General features: G+C 32.0%; 2 protein-coding genes across 4 annotated transcripts in view; both read right to left on the minus strand.

Annotated features, from left to right (window-relative positions):
• Positions 1-1,769: 1,769 nt before the first annotated feature.
• On the minus strand, positions 1,770-8,714 carry LOC140432646 (uncharacterized). Its single transcript, XM_072520679.1, has 4 exons — positions 8,389-8,714; positions 7,908-8,036; positions 7,551-7,676; positions 1,770-1,905 (listed from the first exon to the last, which is right to left on the minus strand). Exons 1-4 carry the CDS (start codon positions 8,639-8,641, stop codon positions 1,832-1,834), a joined length of 582 nt encoding a protein of 193 aa, XP_072376780.1. The 5' UTR covers positions 8,642-8,714; the 3' UTR covers positions 1,770-1,831.
• A 4,692-nt stretch (positions 8,715-13,406) lies between these two features.
• LOC140432647 (uncharacterized) overlaps positions 13,407-27,602 on the minus strand; it is a 34,203-nt gene continuing 20,007 nt past the window's right edge. For all 3 annotated transcript variants that reach the window (XM_072520680.1, XM_072520683.1, XM_072520681.1), the window contains exons 5-7: positions 27,175-27,433; positions 26,085-26,297; positions 13,407-25,865 (exon numbers count right to left, since the gene is read on the minus strand). In XM_072520680.1, coding sequence (XP_072376781.1) covers positions 25,639-25,865; positions 26,085-26,297; positions 27,175-27,433 — 699 coding nt within the window. In that variant the 3' untranslated portion in view covers positions 13,407-25,638. The remainder of the gene's footprint in view (positions 25,866-26,084; positions 26,298-27,174; positions 27,434-27,602) is intronic.

The following is a 27,602-nucleotide window of genomic DNA, read 5'->3' on the forward strand; positions in this document are numbered from 1 at the left end:
CGTCAAATATTTGCGAGCCATTGATAAGCCAACGATAACCACAGTGACACTAAAATACTACACAAACAAGTTGAAATACTGTAGTAAAACTGATAAACAAAAGATCACGTCATAGCCATTCTCAAAATTTAATGAACAGTACTCATCTCTATTACATCCGTATGTTTCACTGACATGTTCTCTGTCTCCGTTTGAAGCGCCAAAAGTCGGAATGTAATTGTTGATTCAATATTTTTTTCATTGGAGCTTGTCAATTTAATCTGACCAATAGAGGAATGTCAATGAATTCGGTTCCTACATAGGCCTTCATCAATGCGAGTTTGTAAATCTCTGGTACGACCAGCTCGAAAAATGTTTGCCACTACGTTCGGCTTTGGTCCTTAAATGGTTAAATAGCCCACTAGAGAAATCTGCTTGAAATAAATGTCGCATGTTTAAAAATTTTTTCTTGTATGTGTTTTCAAATGTGTTTTTAAAGTACCTGCTTGAGTAAATTGCTTGAAACAAGTATCACACTTATAAGGTTTTTCTCCAGTGTGTGTCATCATATGTATTTTCAAATTACCTGCTTGAATATATTGCTTACAACAAATTTCACACTTGTAAGGTTTTCCTCCAGTGTGCACTCTTATGTGATTTTTCAAATAAGCATTTGTACGAAACTGCTTACAACAAATTTCACACTTATAAGGTTTTCCTCCAATGTGCACTCTCGAATGTGATGTTAAGCTAGCGAATATAGTAAATTGCTTAAAACAAATTTCACACTTGTAAGGTTTTTCTCCAGTGTGTAATCTCGAATGTGTTGTCAAGTTAGAGGATGTAGTGAATTGCTTAAAACAAATTTCACACTTGTAAGGTTTTTCTCCAGTGTGTACTATCAAATGTGTTTTCAAATAACTAGGTCTAGTAAACTGCTTAAAACAAATTTCACACTTGTAAGGTTTTTCTTCAGTGTGTGTCATCAAGTGTAATTTCAAAGTACTTGCTCGAGTAAACTGCTTAAAACAAATTTCACACTTGTAAGGTTTTTGTCCAGTGTGCATTCCAAAATGGTTTTTCAAAGTACCTGAATTGGAAAATTGCTTAAAACAAATTTCACACTTGTAAGGCTTTACTCCAGTGTGCAGTCTCGAATGCTTTTTTAAACTTCCTGCTTCAGTAAATTGTTTAAAACAAATTTCACATTTATGAGGTTTCTTTCCAGTGTGCACTTTCAAATGTTTTCTTAAACCACTTTTTTGAGTGAATTGCAAAGCACAAATTTCACATTTGTAAGGTTTTTCTGCCGAATGTGTGCGCACATGTACTCTCAAATAATTTATTTCAGCAAACCTCTTAAAACAAATTTCACATCTGTATGGTTTTTCCCCAGTGTGCACCCTTACGTGATTTTTCAAAACACGGGATGAAATAAACTGCTTAAAACAAATTTCACAGTTGTAAGGTTTTTCTCCAGTGTGCCCTCTTTTGTGGATTTTCAAAGACCTTGATGAAGTAAACTGTTTAAAGCAAATTTCACACTTGTAAGGCTTTTCTCCAGTGTGTACTCTCAAATGCTGTTTCAAACAAAATGCTTGTCTAAATGACTTTAAACAAATTTCACACTTGTAAGGTTTTTCTCCAGTGTGCAATCTCGAATGTGTTGTCAAGTGAGAGGACATAGTGAACTGCTTTAAACAAATTTCACACTTGTAAGGCTTTTCTCCAGTGTGTACTATTAAATGTATTTTCAAACAACTAGGTTTAGTAAACTGCTTAAAACAAATTTCGCATTTATAAAGATTATTCCCAGAGTGTATTCTAAAATGTCGTTTCTTTTCAGCTTGTCTTACATATGGTGATTTATTACAGGAATCATCAGCCCTTTCACAGTTTCCATTATATTTTCCTCTTGTTTAAAACCTAAAACAATAAGCAAACAACATTATTTGATGAATAAACTATAAGATTGAAAATTATTAAATGCAGAAGGAATAAATGTAGCAAAAGTTTAAAGTAAAGAATCCGAAGGCTTTTGTTAGAATTATTAATCAAAGCATTGAACGCAAATGGTTGGGACAAGGGATCATTCAAAAATTGTATGAACTCTAAGGTAAATACATTATCTAATATGGCAGTATATAGGTACTGATGGACAAAAATACAACGCCTAGAACAAATATTCTTTTAAATATGTATTTATTTATGGAATTATACATTTTAATATTCTTATTATTTAATAACATTATACACAAATTTGCAGCCTCGTTTTCGTCAAAAAATTAATAATGAGTGGCTTCTCCTCGATTTTCTATACACTCAGTTACTGTATGGGAAATTGATCGAATTAAGTGGTCTATATTGTTGCAGTTTCGCAACGATATATAAACATTTATAAAATATTAACAGACTTTTAGTATATTTAGACGAGATTGCGTGTAAAAGGGCACAGCGGTTTTAAGGGCTAGACATTGCAAGTCGAGCCATCTGCGAGATAACAAAGACGTGTATTTGAGATAAGAATGAAAGAAGAGACGGGTTCCATATGCCATATGAGACAGATAGATGTGTGTACGTTTGAGTTAAGAGTGCCTGAGACACTTCGCTTCGGTCTGGTGACCGAGAGAGTCGTTTTATGCAGTAAGGGTGTAGAGGTTGGTCCATTATCAACTTTTTGTGGTTCTTGTAGCTGAAGACGTCTTTTGGGATAGAGGTCGGTGCTATCATTTTATTGGGTAAGGTACAATACACCATTTATCTTGTTGCTGCATATATCAAGTATGTTTACTTGGTATATAGATTTCATATTTGTTTAGAACTTTATCTCAGCTGTGCCGCGATCGCTATTGAACATTGCCAATTGAACATTTTGCATTTGTTTTGTTTTATTTACTGTTTTCTATATTTGTATTTTGTTAACACCGATTTTATTTTTGTTTTTTTTTTGTATAATATTATTTCTCTTTATAACGTAGTATATATACGAAATTATTTTATTGCTTTCGGTCAGTAGTTTTTTTTAGAATCGACATTTTTTTGTTTGTCTTTTAGTTGTTAAATACTTTGTCGCTTTGTTTGAGCCATCAGTTTGTTCTGTCCTTAAAATGGTTGTCTTTTGGTGTGTCGTTTCGTGTTGACTAATATTTAAGCTTGTATATATTCTTCTTTAGTTACAAATTGTATGTTTGGTTATGTATATTTATGTTTGATTTCACTTATTTTTAAAATAGAGTTTTATATAGTCCTCTGGCTTTCATTTTTTTATTTTAATATACATACGCAATGCGAAAGGTAGAAACCAGCGAGTTCTAGATTGAACATAATATCTTCTCTTCCCTCTCTGATGACCCCAATTGTTATATTAAGGTCATCGTATGTGCAGAACGCAACATATTGTGGAATACTCATCCAGATTCTTTTTATGGCATGCAACATCCCCATATCCCACAAATGTTCGATGGGTGACAAATCAGCTGATCTTGATGGCCACACCAAAGTCTCTATACCAGTTTCTTGTATGAACTCCAAGGTTTCACGGGTAATATGAGGTCTTGTGTTATCCTGTTAAAAGATCGCATTTGGAATGGTTTGTAGGTAGGCATATAAGACGACTTCGACAGTTGCCTTACAAGTGATAGCAGGAGTGCCACCAATTCAACTACTAGTGAGAGAGAAAATGACAAAGCGGACGAAAGAGGGATGATCAACGCGAAATTGAAAGAAAAGTGGGAAAACGAACATAGGGCTGAATAGACAAGAACACGCATACCGGACGTATAGACAGGGTAGGACACGACCATAGGGAGACTAACTACTTTTTCACACAGTTCCTTACGGAGCACGGCTCTTTCAGGGCCTAATAAGGATAGAGAAGCAAGAAGACGGCAACTGCGTTGACACGGCGGAACACTGTGTATTCGATTGCAAAAGGTTCACGAACGAGAGGGCGGAGCTATATGAAAGGGTGAGAGAAGTTAGGGCGAATAACAAAATGGAAGTGTCGGGAAGAGGAGAAAATGAACACAAAGAAAACCTGGGGGCAATAATTGGAATAATAAAAAGGAAAAAGATCTGCCGTAAACAAAGTCAGAATAGCCATGTTGATTGCCAACGTTCGGAACGGACAAGGCACATGAAGAAGAAGAAAAAGATCCTAGAACGGAAACGACAGCAGATATAAACGCTAAAAGGAAAAAACAGAGAAGGAAGCCGCGCGTGTGTAGCTAAGGGTGGTTTTATTTGATAGGCAGGGCATTATTGACTCACCCGAGGACACGACTTCCAAGAGAAGAAAAGCACTCGGGTGTATACTTTTACTCTGAATCTAACAAACGTCTTTAGAAGGCTTGAGACACTCAAAAAAAATTTAAAATCAATAAAGAGTCTAAATGTGATGAATTACTTGGAGTAATTTGATTCACATGTATCTTTTAATCACCATTATAATACAATTACTAGTGAAGGTCTTCAAATACTTGGTTTTGTTTTGCGTAATTCAAGAAATCTATCCATTAGTTCGACAAAGGTAGTGTTGTGATTTGTCTCCTTTCTACAACACAAGTAGCGAGCCAGACGTTGGAACTGTATAGGTATGTAGACTTGCATTAAATAATCCTTAGAAACAATTTTTAAAGTCGAAATGGTAATAATAATACTTGATGAATATAGAGGCACTTTATTTTGCATTGCAGTTACAGAAGATATTTATTTACAAATGTAACTAAAGCTTCTTATTTTTTTTGCTATTTGCTATTAGAGCGCGTGTATTCGCGAAGTGAATTGAAATTGTACTGTCTGGCACGGGAACCGAAAGGGTAGTCTTTTTATACAAATTTTGAGAGGCTGAGATGTACCTACTGTCTGGCACTGTAACCGAAAGACGAGTCTGTTAAATGCCGCTCCAATCCAACATTTTATAGGAAATAGCAACTCACCAAATTTCAACCATCTTCAATGTACTTTAAACGTTTCAAAGATGGGTTATAATAAGCCACTTTTTCTATACATTTACGAAGAAACTTGATAATAATAAAACAATAAAACTAAAATATTTATTTCCCTTTTACGAGTTCCGAAAACAAATAAACATTACTGACCTAATTCCTGGTAGAGAAAAAACTTGTTTTTTGTAATAAATTATCGAAGCGGTTAGTACTAGGAAAAAACATCCATGACCAGTTGTGGTCGTAAAAATGATAGTCTTTTATATTGAGAAGAGAACATTTTTTCTTTTATATCTCTTGCTAGAGAACAACCTCTTCTAGCAAGAGTCTCAACGGAAAAACGAACAAGGGAAAAAACTCGTTTTATTTGAGCTGAGATATATCGAAAGTACACTCGCGATCATAAAATCCGGGTCACCTTGAAAATCACCGATATTTCATTTTTAACGAGCTTTATCGTAAATAATAATAGCACAAATACAAACTAATGCATGTTTCTGAGAATTGTTGCGGTTTCCTTTGTAACAAAGAATTCCAATAGTGCCGATTTCGCGGTAAAGTGCACACTTCCCAAAATGAACGCTACCTGTAACTCCGCTTGTTTTAAATGTCTCGTTTGTACTTCGACTTTCTGTTCAAATGCAACGGACAAACGTTTATTATTGCCACCATTAGTGTTTATAAGTGCCATTATTAGTGTTTATTTTTTGACAAAAATGCCTTTGACTCTTGTTGAAACGGCACAAATTGTTGCACTTGTGGAAGACGGTCACACTCAACGGCAAGTCGCAAGAACTGTTGGCGTAAGCCTTTCTACGGTTCAACGAGTGCTTCAACGCTTTCAGGAGGCAAGTTTGCTAACCAGGCGACCTGGCTCTGGACGAAGAAGAATGGCCAAGGCACTAGATGACCGTTTCCTTGTGTTTCAGTCTTTACGAAACCGGACGTCAACTGCGGTTATGCATTAAAATCGTCTAGAGGAAGTACGAAATCGCAATTTTAGTGTTGCAACAGTCAGAAGAAGACTTCGTTCTTCTTGAATATCTCCTCGGGTAATGGCTAGAGGACCGCCACTTCGCCGGGTGCCTCAAGTTGCCCGACTAGCTTTTGCTCGACAATACGCGCATTGGGGAATTAACGATTGAAGCAAGTGTTATTCTCAGATGAATCTCGTTTCTGCCTAACTGGATCCGATGGACGTGTAAGAGTTTGGAGGAGAACCGGTGAACGATTTTCACAAGCTTGCATTGCTCCAAGAATGCCATTTGGTGGAGGCTCGATCATGGCTTGGGGAGGTATATCTTCCGACTTCCACACAGAATTACCCTTCATCGAAAATGGATCCCTAACTGCACGAAGGTACATTACGGAGATTCCGGAAGAACATGTTATGCCCAACATGGCAGGGCTTGGAGAAAACATTGAAATTTCACTGACTTTTTACCACGTTCTGTATTTTCCATTTTTTTTCGTATGTCTGTTTTATTAACAATTTGATTTGATTTCTGTTTTTTTCAATTAAAACAATAAAAAACCATTTTTTTTTCTTTCAAAACATTGATGACAAATAAAAAATACATTAGCCAAAAAAAAAAGGTTATTACTGCACCAGAGGCAAAAATATTTAAGAAACTTGAAATTTTCAAGATGACCCGGATTTTATGATCGCAAGTGTAAATAGAATATACTTTCATGTTTTATTAATAATTGTAACAAAAATAATGAAGGATTATTGGTGATATTCTAAGACTTTACCAGATAGTGTTCATTTTTCTAGACCTTAAAATGTTTGTTAGTGCTCTACCAAAATCTGGCTACACTATCTCATAGACTGTTTTTTATTACGTCTAAGTATGCAGTACTTCGGTTCCTACGCCATTAATTTTCCAAGTTTTTTAAAAGATGTTGGACATTTTTCTCACGAAACAAACTGCTTATTATAGATGCAGTTACACTCTCTTTCCCCAAGTACCTAATAAACATGTTGATATAAATGTTTTCAAGAAAAGATTATAAAACACATATTAGTTTTGTTGTTGCAATGGCTGGTGATGTTAAAATACAGTTGTATGATCGAGAACCCGCAATTTAAACAGCAAGTCTGAGTTATTCTTGTCTTTGAATCATAAAATATAGAAAGATTTTCGTATCTTCGTCCTAGAATTCTTTCGCTGGGCCAGCATTCAAAATCTATACCCATCAATGTGTGCAACCTATGCTGTTTTAACGCTGTTTGTCAATATGTTACCAATGTTTCTTCTTCATCATCCTTTTGCTCACGAGACAAGAAAGAAATTCGACCCTTTAAGGATTAATATCCTCAGTTTTTTTTGCATTAACAGATGGTCTCCAGGGGTAAACGACTTCAAATAGTGAGTGTTTTATAGACTATTTTTGTTAAGAGTTTATGACTGGTTCCATTATAATATGGACAGGGTGACAAGTCCATATTATCTATAGTCCATATTATTAACCAACCACATTTAACAAAGAGTACAATATTCAGACTCTCTTGAAAATTATATATTAAACAAATTTGAAAATTGAAAATTTATAGATTATTTGTCATACCAGAATTAAGCATTTATATCAATTTTGTGTAATTTTTTAAAATATTTGCCTTACCTGGGTGATCTGTTTGTTCTGTTTCAATCTTTAATTCTTGAGGATCTATTGAGGCGGACAGCAGATTCTCCTGATATATCTTATCATTTGTCTCAAACTCTTTAATTTCAATGTTTACTTTGGTAACTATAAATAAATTAAACAAAATTAGGTTAAATATACAGTATAAAAATCGTATATAATATGAAAAGCCCCTTATACATATATTCCATTACATTATAATCTCAAAATCAACCAACAGCATTCAACAAAGAGTGAAAGAGTCAGACCATATTGAAATATGAGATTAAATAAAGTAAATTAAATTGTATACCAATTAAGAGTTTATACCACATTTTTTTAAAATATTTGCCTTACCTGGATGATCTGTTTGTTCTGTTTCAATCTTTAATTCTTCGTGATCTATTGAGGTGGACAGTAGATTCTCCTGATATGTATGATTATTTTTCTCAAACTCTTCTTTAATTACAATGTTTACTAGGGTAACTATAAATAAATTAAATAAAATTATCATATTGACCTCTCATAAGATGTTGATTGACACTATCCACTGTCAAATGTTGGGCTTACAACAGGGAGTGTTAAATAAATACATTATGAGTTATGTTTATTGTCCTATTGTTTGTTTGGGTTTATATGACTGCCGAAACTGAATCCAATCGCCAAGTTTATTGCCCTAATGCATAAACTAATCAATCATACTAAAAATATGTCCAAAGTAACACTGCCCTTATACTACATATACTACTAGCATAAATTGTAATGTAATGTAACACCTATTCAGTCACTTAATAAAACCGTCTTTTAGTTTTACAATATTACGTGAATATGTTATTACCTTCTTTATGTATTTGCTCCTCTTTCGCAAGTTCACCTTCGCTTCTCTCAATTTTTATAAGGCCAAGATCTATTTCACTATTTATTTGATAAATGTCATTATTATCCGCATAATCCGCAATACTACTTATATTTAAAAAAGGGGGAGCTTCTCTCTTAATCCCAGTTAAAACATTACTTTCCACTATATCAGCCTCTTTTTCTTTCTTTGGCCGACGTATACTACCTTCAAATACTTCTTGTTTGACATCCATTATGAACTCTTTTCATTCAGTCAGTTGAATTTGTCAAATAATTACTTTGTTGTTTTTGTTTACTACTGAATATTTAACATTAACACCATAAAATATGAAACAAACGCAAAAGTATAAAATTTCAATATTGAAAGTGCCGGTGAAGTTAGCTACAAATAAATGAAGGAAAGTTTTGTATTTGACAGTGTTGCCATGTCGTTTCACGAAATAACGAAAGAGCATGTGATAATCATCGATCTTGCTCGATGGATATAATATTAATTAATTTGATGCATTATTTTAAATTGGAATTTTGTTTACAAATTCGCACAATTTAAATGTAAGGGACGATCTAAACAAGTTCCAGTAACTTTGTAAGAGAAATATGTAATGAATGAAACGTCAAATTCGTATTTGTGGTATTGCCATATCCTTAGTATATACAGTAGACTCCCTCTATAACGAGAACTGAAATGGCAGACTAATTACCTCGTTATAAGCGGATCTCGTTATATCCAACAACAATAATACTGTGCATACATATGAATATGTAGTTTTCTAAAACATTAACTTTCTATAGTAAAGCCATTCGGAGCAATATAAGATGCTAATAAATATTGTTTGAATGGCGTGTTTAAAACAAAGTTGTTTACTTTTATCGTCAATGAAATGCATTAAAACAAAAAAGAGTTGTTTACTTTTACTGTCAATGATATACGTTAAAACAAAAAATCTGTATTCTATAAATATGTATAAAGCGTATAAAGTTATTTTGTCATTTTTGACTGCTTTAAATTGTCCAGTATTCTATCTATCATATTTTCTAAAGATGCGAAACAGTTTTATGCTTCTTCATTTGCGTTTTGTCATTGGATAAAGTTTCTGACAACCTTTAAAACACTTTCCACATCTTGTCTATTAGGACCCATTATTAGGTGTGAATGGTCAACCCAATACAATGACACTTGTGAATCATAAATTTTACATTTCCGACTAAGAATCATAAATTGTAAGAAGTTTATTGCGGGCGGCCCGCAGTTAAAGAGGGTATTTATTTATAGCTACGGCCGGGCCAAAACGTAAAAAACACGTTTTTCAATCTTGTTTTCTCTCGTTATAAGCAAATTTACCTCGCTATAGAGGGTTACAGTTTAATACAAATTTCAAGGGACATCTAATGTACCTCGTTATAAGCGAAACCTCGTAATAACCGTGTACGTTATAGAGGGAGTATACTGTATATGTTTTATGCCTCAAATATGTTTTGAAACAGTACATTTTTATTATATTATTTTATGAAATCTGGTATTTTTTAAATTTATATAAAACACGAACGAATGAATATTTGTTTCTTTTGATATTAGTTAGTTATTAGAAAATTATAATTGGCCTTTGGTAGATTAGCGGATAAACTTTGTAATACTGTCCAAACTTTTAAAACACTAGTTGCAAGATTGCATTGCAACAGATGTTCAGCAGATTTCAATTTTATGACTATTTTCTTATAATCTTGGGCTATTTTTTTTGGGCTTGTTATTGTTATCAAATTTGTGTACGGAAATTTATAAATATGTAGTAATTTATTTTTGCATAATTCTGTATAAGTCCTGGTTCCAATAGATGCATCTGTTAGTGGGGTTTAGTTTTTTTTATTGTCTAATACTCACATCTAATTCTACATGGAACTAATCCACAACTTTCAATAAAATATTAGTTTTGGTTTCAACCATCAGATCTGCAGTCATTAAAATAATTTTATTTTTTCACATTTACGTTGTAGAGATTAAAATCATTATTGACAATTTAATCCATAACAATTGCATAACAAAGTAAAAATATATCGTGAAAGATGTTTAATTAAATTTAAAAACTTAAAAATTAAACGTACTTTAAATTAAATTAATTAAACTTCATTTAAAAAACTTAAAAAGAATGTTTAATAAAATTAATTAATATTATATCGCATGCTCTGTGGTGATTTATTGAAACGACATTACAACACTGCCAAATACAAAACTTTCCTTCATTTGTAGCTAACTTCACCGGCACTTTCTATGTACTTTACTTCATAGATAAAGAATATTATATTCTTTACTTTTGCCCCATCATAATAATGACTTCTGTCTTTAGTCTTTATATGGAAATTGGCTGAAACATGGTGATTTCTTCCATTTATTGACTATTTTACTATTACTTGACTTATTGACTATTACTAAAATGACCCTTTTGATCTGATTGAATTCCATTCTTGTGCCCATGTAGTCCAAATTAACTTTTTAATATGAATTAAGTAGTTTGAATAATGCAATTTAACTTTGGCTGGCATTTTTAGTGATCTTCCTACGTTTGCCAATTTGTCTGCAACACAATTGCCCTTAATATCCGAATGCCCTGGAATCCATGCCAGAATAATATTGATATTCTGATGATTCGCATCTCTCCCTTTTGGTCATGATACAGGTATATTATTTTTCCATTGAGTAAGATGTTTTCTCTATCTTTTGGATAACACTCTTAGAATACGACAAGATTAAGGCCCTCCTGATATCCTTCTCCAAGATAAATTGAACCGCATGATTAATTGCAATAATCTCTGCAGTGCAAACCTGAGTCTACGTAGGGAGTTAACTAGAGCATGAGTATTCAAAGTCAGGACAAAAAACACCAAATCCTGCTGAGCCCTTATTGTCAACTGACCCATCTGTAAAAATTATAGTTTGAAGTGGATTATCAAGTGAGATTCTTTGAAATTGAATTAATGCATGTTCATCACCTTTAGTAGATTGCACATTCATAATAGGGATAGAAGCTAATTGATATTCTAATTCCAAATTGTTACACAGAGATAAGTCACTAGAGATTATTAATTAACATGAGATTTTTGGAATGAATTTAGAATTAAGTCATTCCCATCTGTACTTGACAAGAATTTGACAACTTTCGCCAAACAATGCATGAATACGGGTAGATCTCATACGTCCTGTTATATGAATACTCTTATATTGTAATTTATCTATCTTGTTGATTAGCCCCTTGGGAAAATCTAACAATATTCGACATCCATAATCTAAATGACTCTGAATCAAATGTTTATGAAATATCTGGAGAGTTTTAGTATCACTACCCCAATATGTTCCACATAGAGCTCTTATTACATTCAAGCTAGGAATTACTTTTAATTCTATTAAATCCACATATGACTTCCACTTTAGGTTTTTTTTTTAATAACTACCCCTAAATATTTCACCAAATCCACCCATTTAATTGCATGAGCTCTAATTCTTACCTTCTGATAATTAACTGTATGATTCCCTTTTTGAAATTGCTGAAGACTTATTATAAGATAGGTTAAAGTTGCGTTATAATAACCAGATATCCATCCTTTGCATTATCAAGTTCAAAGAATTAATTAGTTTAAGTAGATCAGTCCCACTAACCAAAATAACCAAATCATCTGCACACTGTATCAGATTACAACCATTGGGAATAATATCATATAAAGATAGGGAATACAGATTAAATAACATTGGACTTGGAGGGCAACCCTGATTAGTTTTTCTTGGACCATGAATTTGACCAGTTTTATCATTTACATAAATACTACGATCATTTAATATAGAATAAATGACATTTGCTAGTTGAATAGGAATGTTATATTTAATTTGTTTAGTTAGAGTATAAAAGAAAGATGTTGACACTATCATACGCCGCTGAAATATCTAGGAAAAGTCCTGGTAAATTGATTCAATGAAAATCCTTGTAGTATTTTAGAATTTAGTAATGAAATGCATTCCATACAACCTCTATCCCTTTTAAAACCAAGTTGCAATGGATTTAAAATATGATTATGTTCTACTCTCTACTGAACCATTCTGTTTTTATTAATGTTTCCAGCATTTTACCAACGCAAGATGACAGAGCAATTGGCTTATAATTAAGTGGGTCAGTTTTATCCTTTCCATGTCTAATAACAGGCAATATGACTGTTTCCACGAGATAGGAACCTGTCCCTTCTGGATACTTTCATTAAAGAATTGAAATTAAGACTAATAATCCAGAGTGTGATAAATTTTTTAACATCTATGAGTATGAAACCTGATCAGGACCCACAGCAGAATCAGTTTTAGTAATAAGAGTATTGTGGTATTCATCAATGATATGGGATTCTCAGAGTACTGCAAAGGAATAATAAGTAATTCAAAATTTCCAGAAATAGGTGAGTAGAGATGTTAAAATTTCCTGGTTTACCTCCTCAGGTGGCAATTCAGATAAAAGACACAATTTACTACCAGAAACCTCGTTAATTTTATCCCAAATAACTTTATGGGGACCACTTCTATTTAATTTGGTACAAAGGGATCTAAAGCTTATTTTGTGCTTTAACTTTAGAAATTTTCTAGCTTTCGCTATGAATTTTTTTAGCCTCTATATAGTTTTCAACACTAGGAGAATTTTTAAATGTATTAGTAGCTGAAACTCTGTTTTGTATTATATGAGTACATGAATCATCCCACCATGGAATGACATTAGACAGACATGGGTGAGACATGAGAAAAACCTCAGTAATTAATGGGACATAGTGTTTGTAGTGGCAACTGCGGCTAAGAACGTGGAGAAAAAAGAGCATTAGCCACTGGGATAGAAGATAAGGGTAAAAGGTAAACAGAGATTGAAACAGAACAAGAAACAGATATTTATTTCGGCGGAAAATGAGTCAGATCACATTCGACTATAACGCGGATAGTGTTCTTAGATTCTATGAAAATATATTGAATAAAGAAAGTCATTTATAAAATAAAATATCAACTTTATTTACCCCTCTCACCAATTACAACAAATTGTGATTTACAAATTGAAATATGTATAAATAAAATAAAAATAAATATAAAGTAGATACAATTTCTTAGACTGGCATCTAAGACAGATGGAATGTTTACCTAAATATTACAAAACATATGTATATATTAAAATAGAAAGTAACTAAACAGAAAAGTTTACATATTTAGCAACTTAGTTACAAGGCATGATTTCCAAGATATACCTCATATCCCAGAAATAAGTGTTTTGGAGAAACTGTAAGATTGTCTTGAGCACGGTCAGAACGGTGGACATGATTTATGTAATTGTGATTCGTAATAATCTACTAATCTAATTTTTGTTCTTTCTGGAATATGAGAAAGTCTTGAATGATCCCATAGTGCACATTCTTCTCCAACAATAAATCCAGTCTCACATTTCTGGAACTTTTCACCCAAAACTTAAAACTATACAAGAAACTGTAAAAAAACCGAGTGCAGTACTATTCGCTGTGAGTTTACATAACCCGACATCAGGCGGACCAAAATGGCTAAAACGTAGTCATAATTATACTAAATATTATTTAGAAACGGTTAAATATAAACTTGCGAATGTTTATGTGAAGTTTATCAGTTTTATAAACAAATTATATTTAATCTTTAAAAAATTAGATTTATTTTTAAAATTAATATTGTTATTAAAAAGTGATAAGGACTTTCACAACGCATAAGGTTCTCAATAAGACATATCGAAAGCTGTGAAAACAGCAATTAGGAAATTTAAAAATGAAAATGTTGTACAGATTATAGAACAAAACAACACGAAAACTTTTGATTAGTAGAAAAGCAACTGTCCAGTTTATGGATAAAAGGGTGATGTTAGACACACAGAAAATACTTCAAATAGTCGAAGAGAAAAATACAAGATTATATACACAAAAAATCAATACTAAAAAATCAAAACGATAGACAAAAGGTACAAAACCAGAGATGAGGATATTCCAGAAATTACTTAAGACGAGATACAATATGCACTCAAAAAATAAAAAACAACAGGGCTCCGGAACATGACGGAATAGTTAAAGAAGCTATAAAACTTGGAGAACGTCTCTTTTGAAGAAAATACAAGACCTCTTCAAACTCTACTTTTATAGTCAAAAAATCCCTATAATTGGAACAACTCAATTTAACTGGAACTCGGCATAAAAAAGGTGATGATAACATAAACTAATAGAGTTACTGGTGAATTTGTCTACTCAATCATCTATACAAACTCTAAACTGATTGGAAACAACATATAATATAACAACGTATATTTCATATGCCGTCTTTGCAAGAAACATTGAAAAAAGGTGAAGTAGATTGAAGCAATTCTGACATTTTCTTGGTGTTTAAATGGAAAGACGGAAAAGATGTTATAATGATGACAACAATGCACGAAAACAAAATGTTCTTGACAAAATTGATCCTACTACTAAAGAGCCACTAACAAAACTAGATGGTGTAATTGCGTACAATAAAGAAAAGGGATCAGTCGACCGCTCGGACATGATGATAAGTAGCATTGATTGCGTGAGGAAGACCACTAAATGCTTTAAAAAATTATTTTTCCACAGACTACGCCTAAGTTTTATACATTAGATTTTTAGAAAGTTAGTTTTTGTTTTTCGATCGTTATGCACATTATAGTTTTTTTTTTTTTCATAAAGTACCATTTTAATATTACAATATTCATTTTAATTTCAGATATGAATATCAAGTGAAAAAGTCCAAGCCCATGTCAGCTGATGTATTCAGATTATAATGAAGGAATTTTCCTTCATTCGTTCCAGGAACTGAAAAGACAAAGACCGCCTCCAGAAGATGTTTGTTCCCATACAAAGAAAATAACAAACAACGAAAAGTTTCTAGATACAGCTAAAACTGTTTTTTTTTTCAAAGTTGTCCAATAAAAGATTCTTTAAAATATAAAAGTTTTATGTCTTTACTGAATAAATATTTATTAAACAAGTCCTTAATTTTTTAATTATGACCGATATATGTGCCGTCCGTATACAAGACACGCTAAAAACTGCCGCCTGTGTGGTACTGCAAGAGAAAATAGGTACCGCTCTGAAAGGGTTAACTTGCATTTATATACCGATATGGCAATTTTTCAACTACCGTACACGTTATTCAGTATGTGGAACAAAGATATCAATTAATTGTTTGAATACGAGTGAGACACAATCCACGCATGTTGGAATAGCGAGTGAATTTTACACAGTGTTGCAAAATTTCTGTTACATCATTCCTTCTAAAATATTAGTCGGATACATTAGTGTAAAATAATATTTACACCCACTACAGTTTATTGTAGAATGAAAATTAATATGGCCCCAATAAAACTTACATGAAGTAATCATGTAACTGTTATTTTTTTAACCGATTTTATCATTACTTGATTAATTAACAAGGGACACTGAATTTGAATTAAGGAATTGATGTGTGATAACAGCGTGAGCTAAATAAATACCGCACTTCAGTATACAGACAGGTAGTATAAACGGCATTCCTCCTCTACGAGTGCACTAGAGTACAAGAGTAGGCAAGGCTTATTTGTAAAGCAGGTCTATGGTCTATCTATCTGATTTTAAGCTGTGGTGGTAAAAGGTTGAAAACTAATAATGGACTGCCGGAGTGATGACGTAAATTTTATTGACATCTGTCAGTTTCACTTTCCAAACAAACCTTGTATAGTGTGGATAATTTGTATTTTTCGTTATTTTTTCATTTTTTTTACATAATCTTTCCGCTTTTTGCAATATCTAAGTATTCTAATAGTTACTACAACAATTTTACAAGGTTGTGTAAATAATAAAGCATGTTGTTTTATAAAACTAGCAATAAAATGCATGTATCAATAAAGTAAGGTTAGAATTTCTTTAATTTAAACTTTTAAACTATATTTCATAGAAATAGAACACTAAATTATGATAGTATTATCGTAAAAAACACTATTCCTAAAAAGAAAAAGCAGCAGAGGAACAAAAATGTTAACTTTATAGAAATTAAAAACTCTTGAGATTGGGAATTTCAACTTTTGTTTGGAAAGTAATAATAACAATATGGCAACCGTGACGTCACACTCCGGCTGTCCATTAACATGCCAAGCGTATATTTTCGAGAGGAAAAGATTCAAATGGTATTATGGGAACCATTCTATTATAGAAATAATACAGTTTTTTATTGCTGCTTTTGAAAATCGCCCAATTCCGACAGAGAAAACAGTTCGATCAATTATTAGAAACTGAAAATTTCGGTTGCATAAATACCTGTATGAAATGTACAACGGATCAACCACGATCGAAGCAAATCTCTGCGAAGAATTGCTTCGATCTTAAACGCGAAGTTTGCGGAATGCAAGTCTGTTTAACTGCTTAATAAGCGTCTTGTTCGAAACAAATTGCGGACTAAGTTGACCTAAAGGAGAGAACTGTGAGGAATATTTTAAAACGAAACGGATACTATCGTTATAAAGTGCAAACCACTTAAGAACTTTTTCCAGACGATCCTTTTAAACGTATGGAATTTTGTCAAACTATGGAGAAATCGAATGAGAACAATAACTTTTAAAAAAATGTTTTGTTTTCCAATGAATCTTCATTCAAAATCCATAAACGCCATAATCTATCTATCGTTCGCTATTGGTCTACGGAAAATAAACATTTGAGTATTGTTGTGAAAACGCAATACCCAAAGAAATTAAATGTGTGGACTGTATTTTATAACGATAATATAATTGGTCAATTTTTTATTACGGAAAATCAGAATGGACGTAAATATCTGGATTTATTGCACAATCTGATTATTCCAGCAGTTCGAAACCTTTCGGTCAACTTCGACGATGTCGGGTTTCAACAGGGTGGTTGCCCAGCACATAATGCAATCGAAGTTACAAATTACTTGGAGCAAACATTCCCTGGACGATTAATTTCTACACGAGGAACAATAAAATGGCCCCCTAATCACCAGATTTAGCACCTTTGGATTTTTATTTCTGGGGAATGCTAAAATCAAAATTATATCGGCATGAATTTGAACGAGCCACCAATTTAGCAGAATTGCAAACAAAATTGTTCAACTTTGTAGTCGGATACAGCCAAATCAGCTGAATGCAATGAGACTTGCTTTAGTTGATAGATTCTAATTTTGTTTAGCACAAAATGGTGGTTTGTTCGAACATTTAATTGGTTAGAGATTTTTTTTAAAATGCTTTAAAATAAATTAAAAATTTTAATTTATTTAGAATTATTTTTTTTTTGTTGGTTTTTTTCTTATAAAAATAATGTTGTTTTGTTCATTTTAAATTGTAATTGTTTTATTTCCAAGCTATTACAGCTAACAATCTATAAGAATTGCATTTAAAACTCGAATATAAGTGTTCGAGCTTTCCTTAAGGTTTACGGACGAAATAATTTTATGCAAAGAACTACACACTCCTCAATGGTTTAGCCGTATAGCGGGATGTATCTAGGCGTCCCACACTGTGAAGGAAGACGTTGCGTAAAACTCCTCAGGGGAATATGCGTTGTTGTCACAAATCAATTCCTTAAATCAATGTTCTTTGTTAACTAATTAAGTAATTGATAGAATCGACTAGAAAATAACAATTACATCGCTACTTTATGTAAGTTTTTTGGGACAATTTTAAGTTTCATTCTACAATGAACTGTAGTGGATTTAAATATTATTTTACACTCATATATCGGACTAAAATTTTAGAAGAAAAAATGTAACAGAAATATAGCAACACTGTTTAAAAGCCATACCTACTCCGACCTGGTGACTGCCTCTCACTTCTATTACAATTGAGTGTTATCTTTGTTCCACATACTGAATAACGTAAATTGGTAGTTGAAAATTGCCATATCGGTATATAAAATGTGATCACAGTTACGCAACCTCATGCCACAGCGAACAATTCTTAGTTTTTAGCTATCCCATCTCTCCATCTTCTCACAACGAATATACTGCGACCCATTAACAAATTATTATTTTCTATAAAGTCGTCTAAAATATATTCAACAAAATCATTAAACCTTTCGCAAATATCAAACTTTTGAGTACGAAATTAAAATTTTGATTCTAAGTCGTTTTTATACCCACGGTATATCTTGCAGTATAAAAGGTAATTGCAAATTATTGCAGTTCTAGAATTATTTAACACTGTTTTATATTTAGTACTTTAATTTTGTTTACTGCTTAGTTTTGTATTCTTTTTTTTTTGTTAATTTTTTGTCACAATACTGGCTAATAATAATCAATGACCAGACTAAAAGATTCCAAAACTCTTACGCTACAGCTACACTCAATACCTTTTTTTATATTAAACAAAATTCCCAAATATTGCACCAAAACTTTCTCAGAAATCTCATGAAATACAATAAATACTGTACACTTCTCAGTACTATATAAAGAATGACGAAATATAATAGAAAATGGAATGTATATGAATGAATATTTAAAAATTATCCTTAGTATTAACAAGTTGTACTTAAATTTAAGACTAACTCTATATTTGCATATATTTGACATTTTGATGAGGTACAGCCAAAACCCCGAAAACAAACGATAAAAGAAATAAAAGATATATTCTACATATTACAAAATTGGTTTTCTGGCATTTTGGTTACCTCAGATCAAATGAAAAGTAGGAATGTACATTATTATACTAAATAACATCGTTCCTCTGAGATATTCCACTTGTGAACGTTGAGCGTGACATACTAACACCAAAAAAATCGCATTAGATTACTATACATGATATATTTTTTGTAATCTGTATTTTTACACTATTTGGGACCGAACTATAGTAATGTACAACATACATTTCAAACGGCATAGTAAACTTAACATGCATTCAAAAATAAAAAAATTACAACAAAAAATATCTTAATATAAATCTTCAAAGAGTTTAGAACTAGCTGGAAAATTCTGCCAAAAGTCACGTAAACATAGATAATACTCATGTTTGATTGTTGTTTTACATTACATCTGAAAAATTCTACTAAAACACAGATAAAAATACATATTACACGCATTTGGTCAATTTTTATATTAGTGGTCTCAGAGGAAGCATCTAATATATACTCGCTTTAGGAAAACTTTTTTTGTAAATAGGAAATATCTTCATTTAATATAACAATTTTTCTTTTAACAATGGACGGATAATTAGAGCAATTATCAGTTTATACAATTTGAGCGACAACAGAAATTTTAGTTAAAAGGTACATTTTGAAATAGTACAATAATATTTGTTGATGTTTTAACAACATCTACGTGTTATTACAATAAAATGGATGGTTTTTGGTATTCACGGTCACAATAATTCATTATGTCTTTCGAATAAACACAAAAGACGTCATTTATGGCGAAGTGCGCAAGAAGACATACTTTCGCCTGAAGTTACCGGACTCATTTGACCTACGAACCGATAGAAAGCTCGGCATTCATTTGGCGACATACCTGCGAGGTGTTAATTGCCGAGAAGTGATTGCTGCTGAAGTGATAGTTGTAATGAGAAGACGGAGTGTTAGAGACCGAAATGACGATGCTAGGAATATACACTGGTTAGGAATGTACTTAAAGTTAGAAATTAAAAGTGCATCGACAAGGCTATGTGAGTAGGTAAAGGAAGATGTGCCTTTTCACTCGGCACAATGAGGAATGGTGGCAACAATTACGGAGGGTTGTTCAAAGTTCCTGAACAGTAACTTTTAGCTGTGACAATTAGACTAAAGACAGGAAAGGCGTCAGGATTAGATGGATTACTGCCCGAGATATGTGTATAGCCGCTAATACATTTGTATGGCAATTTGTCGCCGGTAGTTTTAAAGAGGGAAAGAAAGAAGGCTTGTTATGAGTGACAAGGAACGAATGAAAGGAGGAGAACGAAAATATAAACCACTGTCCTTGCTAAACGTGATGAGCATTTGATGAGATAATTGGAGAGAGTGGGATGCCTATCCAATACACAGGGAGTGATGATACTTTTTATTGCAATATTCTTTAATATTTATAAATATTCCACAAAAAAACAACAGTTAACGACTTATTAAAGTCGATCAGTTGAATATTGTTATGAAGGAAAGGAAAAAATTATTGTAAAGCAAAAAATTTTATATATCCAGGATAAAAAGTTTATGTGAGTAGCATTTTTTGTTAAAAATTACAAAACTACACTGTAATTCTATTTTTCGCAGCGAAAGATAAAAATATATATTTTTATTAATTAGACTAAAAATAAATTAGTGTTGTCGCTCTAATAATAACTTTAGTTCTATAAGGCCTCGAAATAGGCACTTCGCTTTCTTCTAAAATAATATACTCTCTATAATAGACCACAGGTTTAACACGCAAGAGCAATATTTGTTAAAAAAACGGCAGTACCTAAATGTCGGTACATTTTTATGTACATCTACGACATAAATATAAGGAAAATCGCGAAAATGGAATGTTTACCATTTTTGGAATGTGTTACAGTTACCTTTCAATAAAAATCAAAATATTGTGGCTGCTACCACCCATTATAATTAACACAAACTTATATAACTACTATAAAACTTTTTGAATATATCTATCACAGTAAGTTACTTTAATTTTGATCATTGTGGTCAATTTTGATTGACGTTCAATTATAATATTTCTTATAAATAATAAAAAATATTACTGTTTTTTATCGAGGTACCGAAAAAATACTTGGCAAATTAAAGCAATGCAATATAATGTTACTTCTTCTAATGCTGGTAGAAAACTACACGTACATCACGAACGATAATCTACTGAAAAGCGTGACAGTGATCTTGTCCAAGCTACTCGCACAAGTAGACTAATAGGTGCGACGTTCCAAGATATATGGGTTGTATATTAATTTCTTGGTGTTCAAGCCCTGTACGAGCCCCTTCCCATACCAGTTGGCCACCTATGGAATTTGAGGTTTAAGTCGATTACCATAAACAAATTATACTCTGCATGTTTTTAGTTCCCATATTAATTAACGTGGCATTTTTATTAATATTTATTAAAAACATTACCCTTACGGATTTTTATTTATTTTCAATAATAAAAAAAAATTCACTAAACTCTGGTTATGCATTCACTTATGTCAACAACATTGATTTTTTCATAATTACATTAAATCCAGAGGTAGCTATGGAAAAATGACATCAAAACAATAATATTGTCAGTTAATGTCAAATGTATTTTATAGTATTGTAAAGCTTTTCCGTTTTTGGATTGTACAATCGGTCGAGGTAAAGTTATCGAAGAGAAAATTTGTTCAATCATTATTAGATTTTTTAATTCTGGAAAATCCAATTCGGAAATCGCGAATATGTTGTAATTATCACGCTATAGTGTAAGAAATATAGTCAGAAGATACAAAACTACAGGTTCGGCCGTCACAGAACCTAGAAGTGTACGAAAAAGTAAAATAACCGAAGCAGATCGAAGGGTATTAAGAGTTGCTATCATCAAGTCCTCGTAGACACTTCCTCTAAGGACCAGTACCATGTTACCATATCCACTGGTAACTCTAACATCTTAAAATATAATACCAAATAATGTAAACCAAATTATATTAGATAAATTTTAACGGGTTTTTACCGATAGTTAGTGATTCAAAACATGTACACCTAGACACTGATGATGGAACATGGTTTCCGAAAACGTTTTGTCTTCATGACATAGCCCGTTTGGGTTTTTAATTTATATACCTTTTATAAAGGATTTTTACTTAAATTTTTTGTGATACATGGTATACACCCAGCTACACAGGAACTTAGTTTCCTTGTGGATTTTAATTTGACGGTATTAAGACGCATTATAGTCAAAAATCGACGAAGAGTAAATTATATGGAGTTGAGGGTTTTATGGAGTGGCGTTATTGGAAGACACGTTTCTAGATCAACATGTCACCGAGAGGCCCACAAATTAGGATTTGGCACTTACAAAGTAATTTTTATAGTTAAGAAAAAATTAGTACAAATTGTTTTTAATAAATTTAATTTTATTTTAGGACTCGCGTTTTTTAAATTTTTTTTATCATTTTGCTTAATCAATAGTTTTCATTACGTTATAAAATATTTTCTATAATTAGGAAATTCAAAAATTTTGTTAGATACATTAAAACTTCTAAAATTTACGCTACGCTTTTATTTTTGTTCTCTAAAATTTAATTTTCTTATCAATCTAACATTGGGCCAACTAATATGGGAAAGGTCTCGTATATTATTCCTTGGAAGTGGGTAAAATCCCAAATCATGTCATTTTTAATGCACAGATTCATATAATTAGGATTTATGTAACTGAAAAACAAGTTTTCTTCAATAAAAATTAAAAACATCAACAATTTTGTTCTCTTTTTTTTTATCATTTTGCTTAATCAATAGTTTTCATTACGTTATAAAATATTTTCTATAATTGGGAAATTCAAAAATTTTGTTAGATGCATTAAAACTTCTAAAATTTACGCTGCGCTTTTATTTTTGTTCTCTAAAATTTAATTTTCTTATCAATCTAACATTGGGCCAACTAATATGGGAAAGGTCTCGTATATTATTCCTTGGAAGTGGGTAAAATCCCAAATCATGTCATTTTTAATGCACAGATTCATATAATTAGGATTTATGTAACTGAAAAACAAGTTTTCTTCAATAAAAATTAAAAACATCAACAATTTTGTTCTCTTTTTTTTTATCATTTTGCTTAATCAATAGTTTTCATTACGTTATAAAATATTTTCTATAATTAGGAAATTCAAAAATTTTGTTAGATACATTAAAACTTCTAAAATTTACGCTACGCTTTTATTTTTGTTCTCTAAAATTTAATTTTCTTATCAATCTAACATTGGGCCAACTAATATGGGAAAGGTCTCGTATATTATTCCTTGGAAGTGGGTAAAATCCCAAATTATGTCATTTTTAATGCACAGATTCATATAATTAGGATTTATGTAACTGAAAAACAAGTTTTCTTCAATAAAAATTAAAAACATCAACAATTTTGTTCTCTTTTTTTTTATCATTTTGCTTAATCAATAGTTTTCATTACGTTATAAAATATTTTCTATAATTAGGAAATTCAAAAATGTTGTTAGATGCATTAAAACTTCTAAAATTTACGCTGCGCTTTTATTTTTGTTCTCTAAAATTTAATTTTCTTATCAATCTAACATTGGGCCAACTGATAGGGAAAGCTCTCATATATTATTCCTTGAAAGTGGGTAAAATCCCAAATCATGTCATTTTTATTGCACAGACTCATATAATTAGGATTTATTTAACTGAAAAACAAGTTTTCTTCAATAAAAATTAAAAACATCGACAATTTTGTTCTTCTTTACCTTTTTTCTAGTCAAGATTTTTTTTTAATTGTTAAATTTGAACTATATAGGGCTATAGCCTGATTGGCAGAAGAGGAAGATCCAAAAGTCGAGCAATTCATTTCATTCTGAACTCAACACACTATATAAAGGGACAAAATATAAATACCCCACATTTTGCATAACACATTTGGAAATTTACAATTTACTCCAATTGTCAAACAAATTATAGGTCGATCAATTGAAATGGATTCATTCGAATTATATATTTCTTCAGGTACTGCCGCTTTTAATACATTATTAGGCACTTCTGTATCCAAATATGATAACAGTATCCAAACCAGAGGTTTTAAAAATGGTTTAATATTCAACAGGCAACAATAATCATTCTTTAACGTTTAGAATACAAAAATGTAACAATTTATACGTAAACAAAGAAAAAGCACCTTTTTCCACATAAGGCAATAGGAACGTCACTTTTCATTCGAGAATATTTCGCGTAAATATCGATTACACGGTTAATAAATTCATATGTTCATAATAATGAAAAAATTACAGATGTGTACACTATTGCAAATAAATCATTGTACATATTCCCAATTATAAACAAAAAATTGGTGTATACCAATGACGATATGGTGTATAATAATGATAATATTCGATTTGCTAGTCGTAGACAGAATTTGATTGATCCGAATCTGGTTCGTTGAGTAATGAGAGAATCAGGGAATGACTATATCCTTCAATACACCCTGTCAGATTTCACGTGAAACTTCTTTGTTTACAGTTGGAAATATGTCGAGTATCTATTTTAATGGTTATTTAAACGTTTCTTCAAAAATATTAACAAATCTATATTTTGAGTCCTTCCACAGTAACTACTAAATGACAAAATGATTATTGATCGATTTTTATCATTGCTGTAAACTCAACATATATTTTTTGTGTTAAATGTTACTACTTTTTATCCTTAGCTTCATTGCTAAAGTTTGTACTTTAAGTGAGGTTTTACAAAAAAAATTATACAACGATATTATCGTCACAAAACTTTTGACGAAACAAAAACTAGTATGCTACTACAAAATTTGTTAAGTATTGCATGGTTTCAGTTGCTTATTGGAATGATTTCGTAAGGTTTCTTCTTCTAAATATCTTTGCAAGAGTATTTGTTTCTAAGTATAATTTAATTACGATATAATTCATATAATTTGCATATTATATTCTCCCTAAACCATATTTAATATCAATAAAACAGATTACTGGCTCTAAAAATACTGCTCATGGTCCAAAATTATTTTTGAAGCACATTTGTAAACATCTACCTTTGGACCATATTTTGTAGGTACAATTTTAATGATTTCAAGAGTTGCCTGTAATATCTCAGACAGTCTGGAACGATCTAGAATGTTTCAGAGCAGCCTCCACTATTCTGGACACTTTTGGATGTATCAAAAAAGCTTCAGACAGCTCTTTAATATTCCACAAAACTCTATGAGGTTCCAAGGCAGTTTGGAATGTTTTTGGTGATCCTCACATCCAACATTTGAAGAATATCTAGAACATTTCAGAACAACTGGGTATGCCAACTAAGCTATGCCTTTAGAACCTTTGGAGTTCTTAGTTTTAATAGTACGTCAAATTTCCTACGCGATTTGGCAGGTTTCGTTACTGTCTAGAATGTTCCCAAGAATCTAGAAGGTTCTAGACAGCTCTAGGTTTCAATATAGCCGGGAAGGTTCAAGTGCTTCCTGGAATGTTCCTCATTCCATTGTCGTATCGAGCAATCTCAAACAATTTTTGTAGTAGCAGTTTTAATAACTGTATCTTTATCTATGTTACCAAACTTAATCCGAATGCTATTGGTGGCTCTTACTTAGAAGATGAGAATTAAATTCATAAACATTTGAACATTGTTCGCCACAAATGTTACATTTCCAAGGGTTGGCATCAGAGTGGCAGCCCTTGTGTAAAAAGTAGAGAGTCTGGTCAGGGAATCCGATTCCACAAAAGATGCACTGAAGGCCATTTAACGCTCTTTTGCTCATGCGACTCCAGAGGGAAGAATCTGAAGGCTGTTCAAGACCTACAAATATAAAGAGAATAAGATAAGCATTGTTTAAAAGAATAAACGAAAGAAGAAAAAACGAAAGAATAGATGAAAAGATGCTACTGTTAATAAACAAATTAGGAAAACCAGCAAAAGAACATGCTCTTTCTTTCTAACAATACTACGGAACAGAAAGAAACAGGGTGGATACGTATAAAAAGCTCTAAAATAAGAATATTTTGTGAACATATTTACCTGTGGAAGTTATAGCACCATTTGTAGTAGTTGCCGGGTCGGTGGGGGACTCTGAATTAGCACCTGGTGAAGCTGTGGAACGTCCCCTAGTGCTAGAATTACTTCTTGATATGATTTTTCTTTTGAGATCGTCCCTTAGAAGACTTTTTAAAGGTGAAACCTTTATTAACGAGCTTAGGCTGCTTGAAGTTGCTGATTGCATTTGAATGCCACCTAGTAAAAAAAAATAAAGGTATTTTTACTAATGTACGAGAATATTAGAATAGGCTGTGTCAGTTAAATGGATAAATAAAACATAGTATAATATATATGCCGTTCATGATATAATTATGTATGATAATATCCATGCCGTTCATGAAATAATTTTTTCAGACGATCAAATTGGGCTAAAACGAATATCTGAACATCTCATATGATGTCGATTTGAACATGAGAAAAATTTATGCAAAATGGATCCGTAAATGTCTGAATGTTGAAGCATGGAAGTGCACAAACATCGCGTTCCTTCTGAGCTTAATTTGAAAACAATGTAAACTTCTTAAGCCGTGTTATTACTATGCATGAAACGTCAATACATTTCTAGGACGTAGAAAGAAGCTACAATCGATGAAACGGAGACACTATGGTTCTCAAAGAAATTCCAGGTTCAAAAATCTGCTAAAACAGTAGTTGCTTCAGTTTTTTTGGTACTGTCAAGGAGTAACCATGATTAAATTTATGGATCAAGGGAAAACAATAACTGGGAATTACTATACAAAGTTATTGACCACTATATTAGAGAAAATTATACAAAGAAGACATGGAATGTTGTCTAAAGGTACTTTATTTTTGCCGGACAATACCCCTACACAAAAATTGCATATTACCATGCAAACAATTCCTAATTTAGAATGCGAATCATACGAACAACCCTTATTCTCCAGATCTGGCTCCGTGTGACGATCATGTCTTTCCTCATCTAAAATAAACTTCAAAAAGTTGCAGGTTCGTTGTAATAGATTTATCCAATTAACAAAAAAATATGTTAAATAAAATAGTTAGCAAGGAAAGACAAAGATAACGATATACATATTTTTTAAATAGATCATACCTGAGGTTGCTGTACTGAGATTTACCGGTCCATTTCTCTTTGAGCTTTCGTAATCGTCCCCAGGTTCTTGTTTAATTGGTATAAGCGATATGGACGGGGTGATGTTGGTTTCTTGGTCAATTCGCAAACTATTCGGCTGTATATGACTGCTAGAAGGAGCGTTGGAGTTTGAGTCCGCAGATTGGGGAGAGTTTGGACATTCCCCATTCATGCGAGAGTCGCCACTTTGAACTGGTTGGTTGGAATTTTGCGCATCTCCCTAAATTACAAATATTTTATAAACACCTCTTTTTTCCGTAATTAGTTTTATAAAGGACGTCGTATTATGAACTAGAATGATCGGTGCTTTCTAAAAGTTTGTGCTCCAGTATCACACTATGTCATGTTTTACATGGCATGGCTTAACAAAACATGTTTAATAGAAAAAC

This window comes from Diabrotica undecimpunctata, chromosome 1 (assembly GCF_040954645.1).
Source record: "Diabrotica undecimpunctata isolate CICGRU chromosome 1, icDiaUnde3, whole genome shotgun sequence".
Taxonomy (NCBI): domain Eukaryota; kingdom Metazoa; phylum Arthropoda; class Insecta; order Coleoptera; family Chrysomelidae; genus Diabrotica; species Diabrotica undecimpunctata.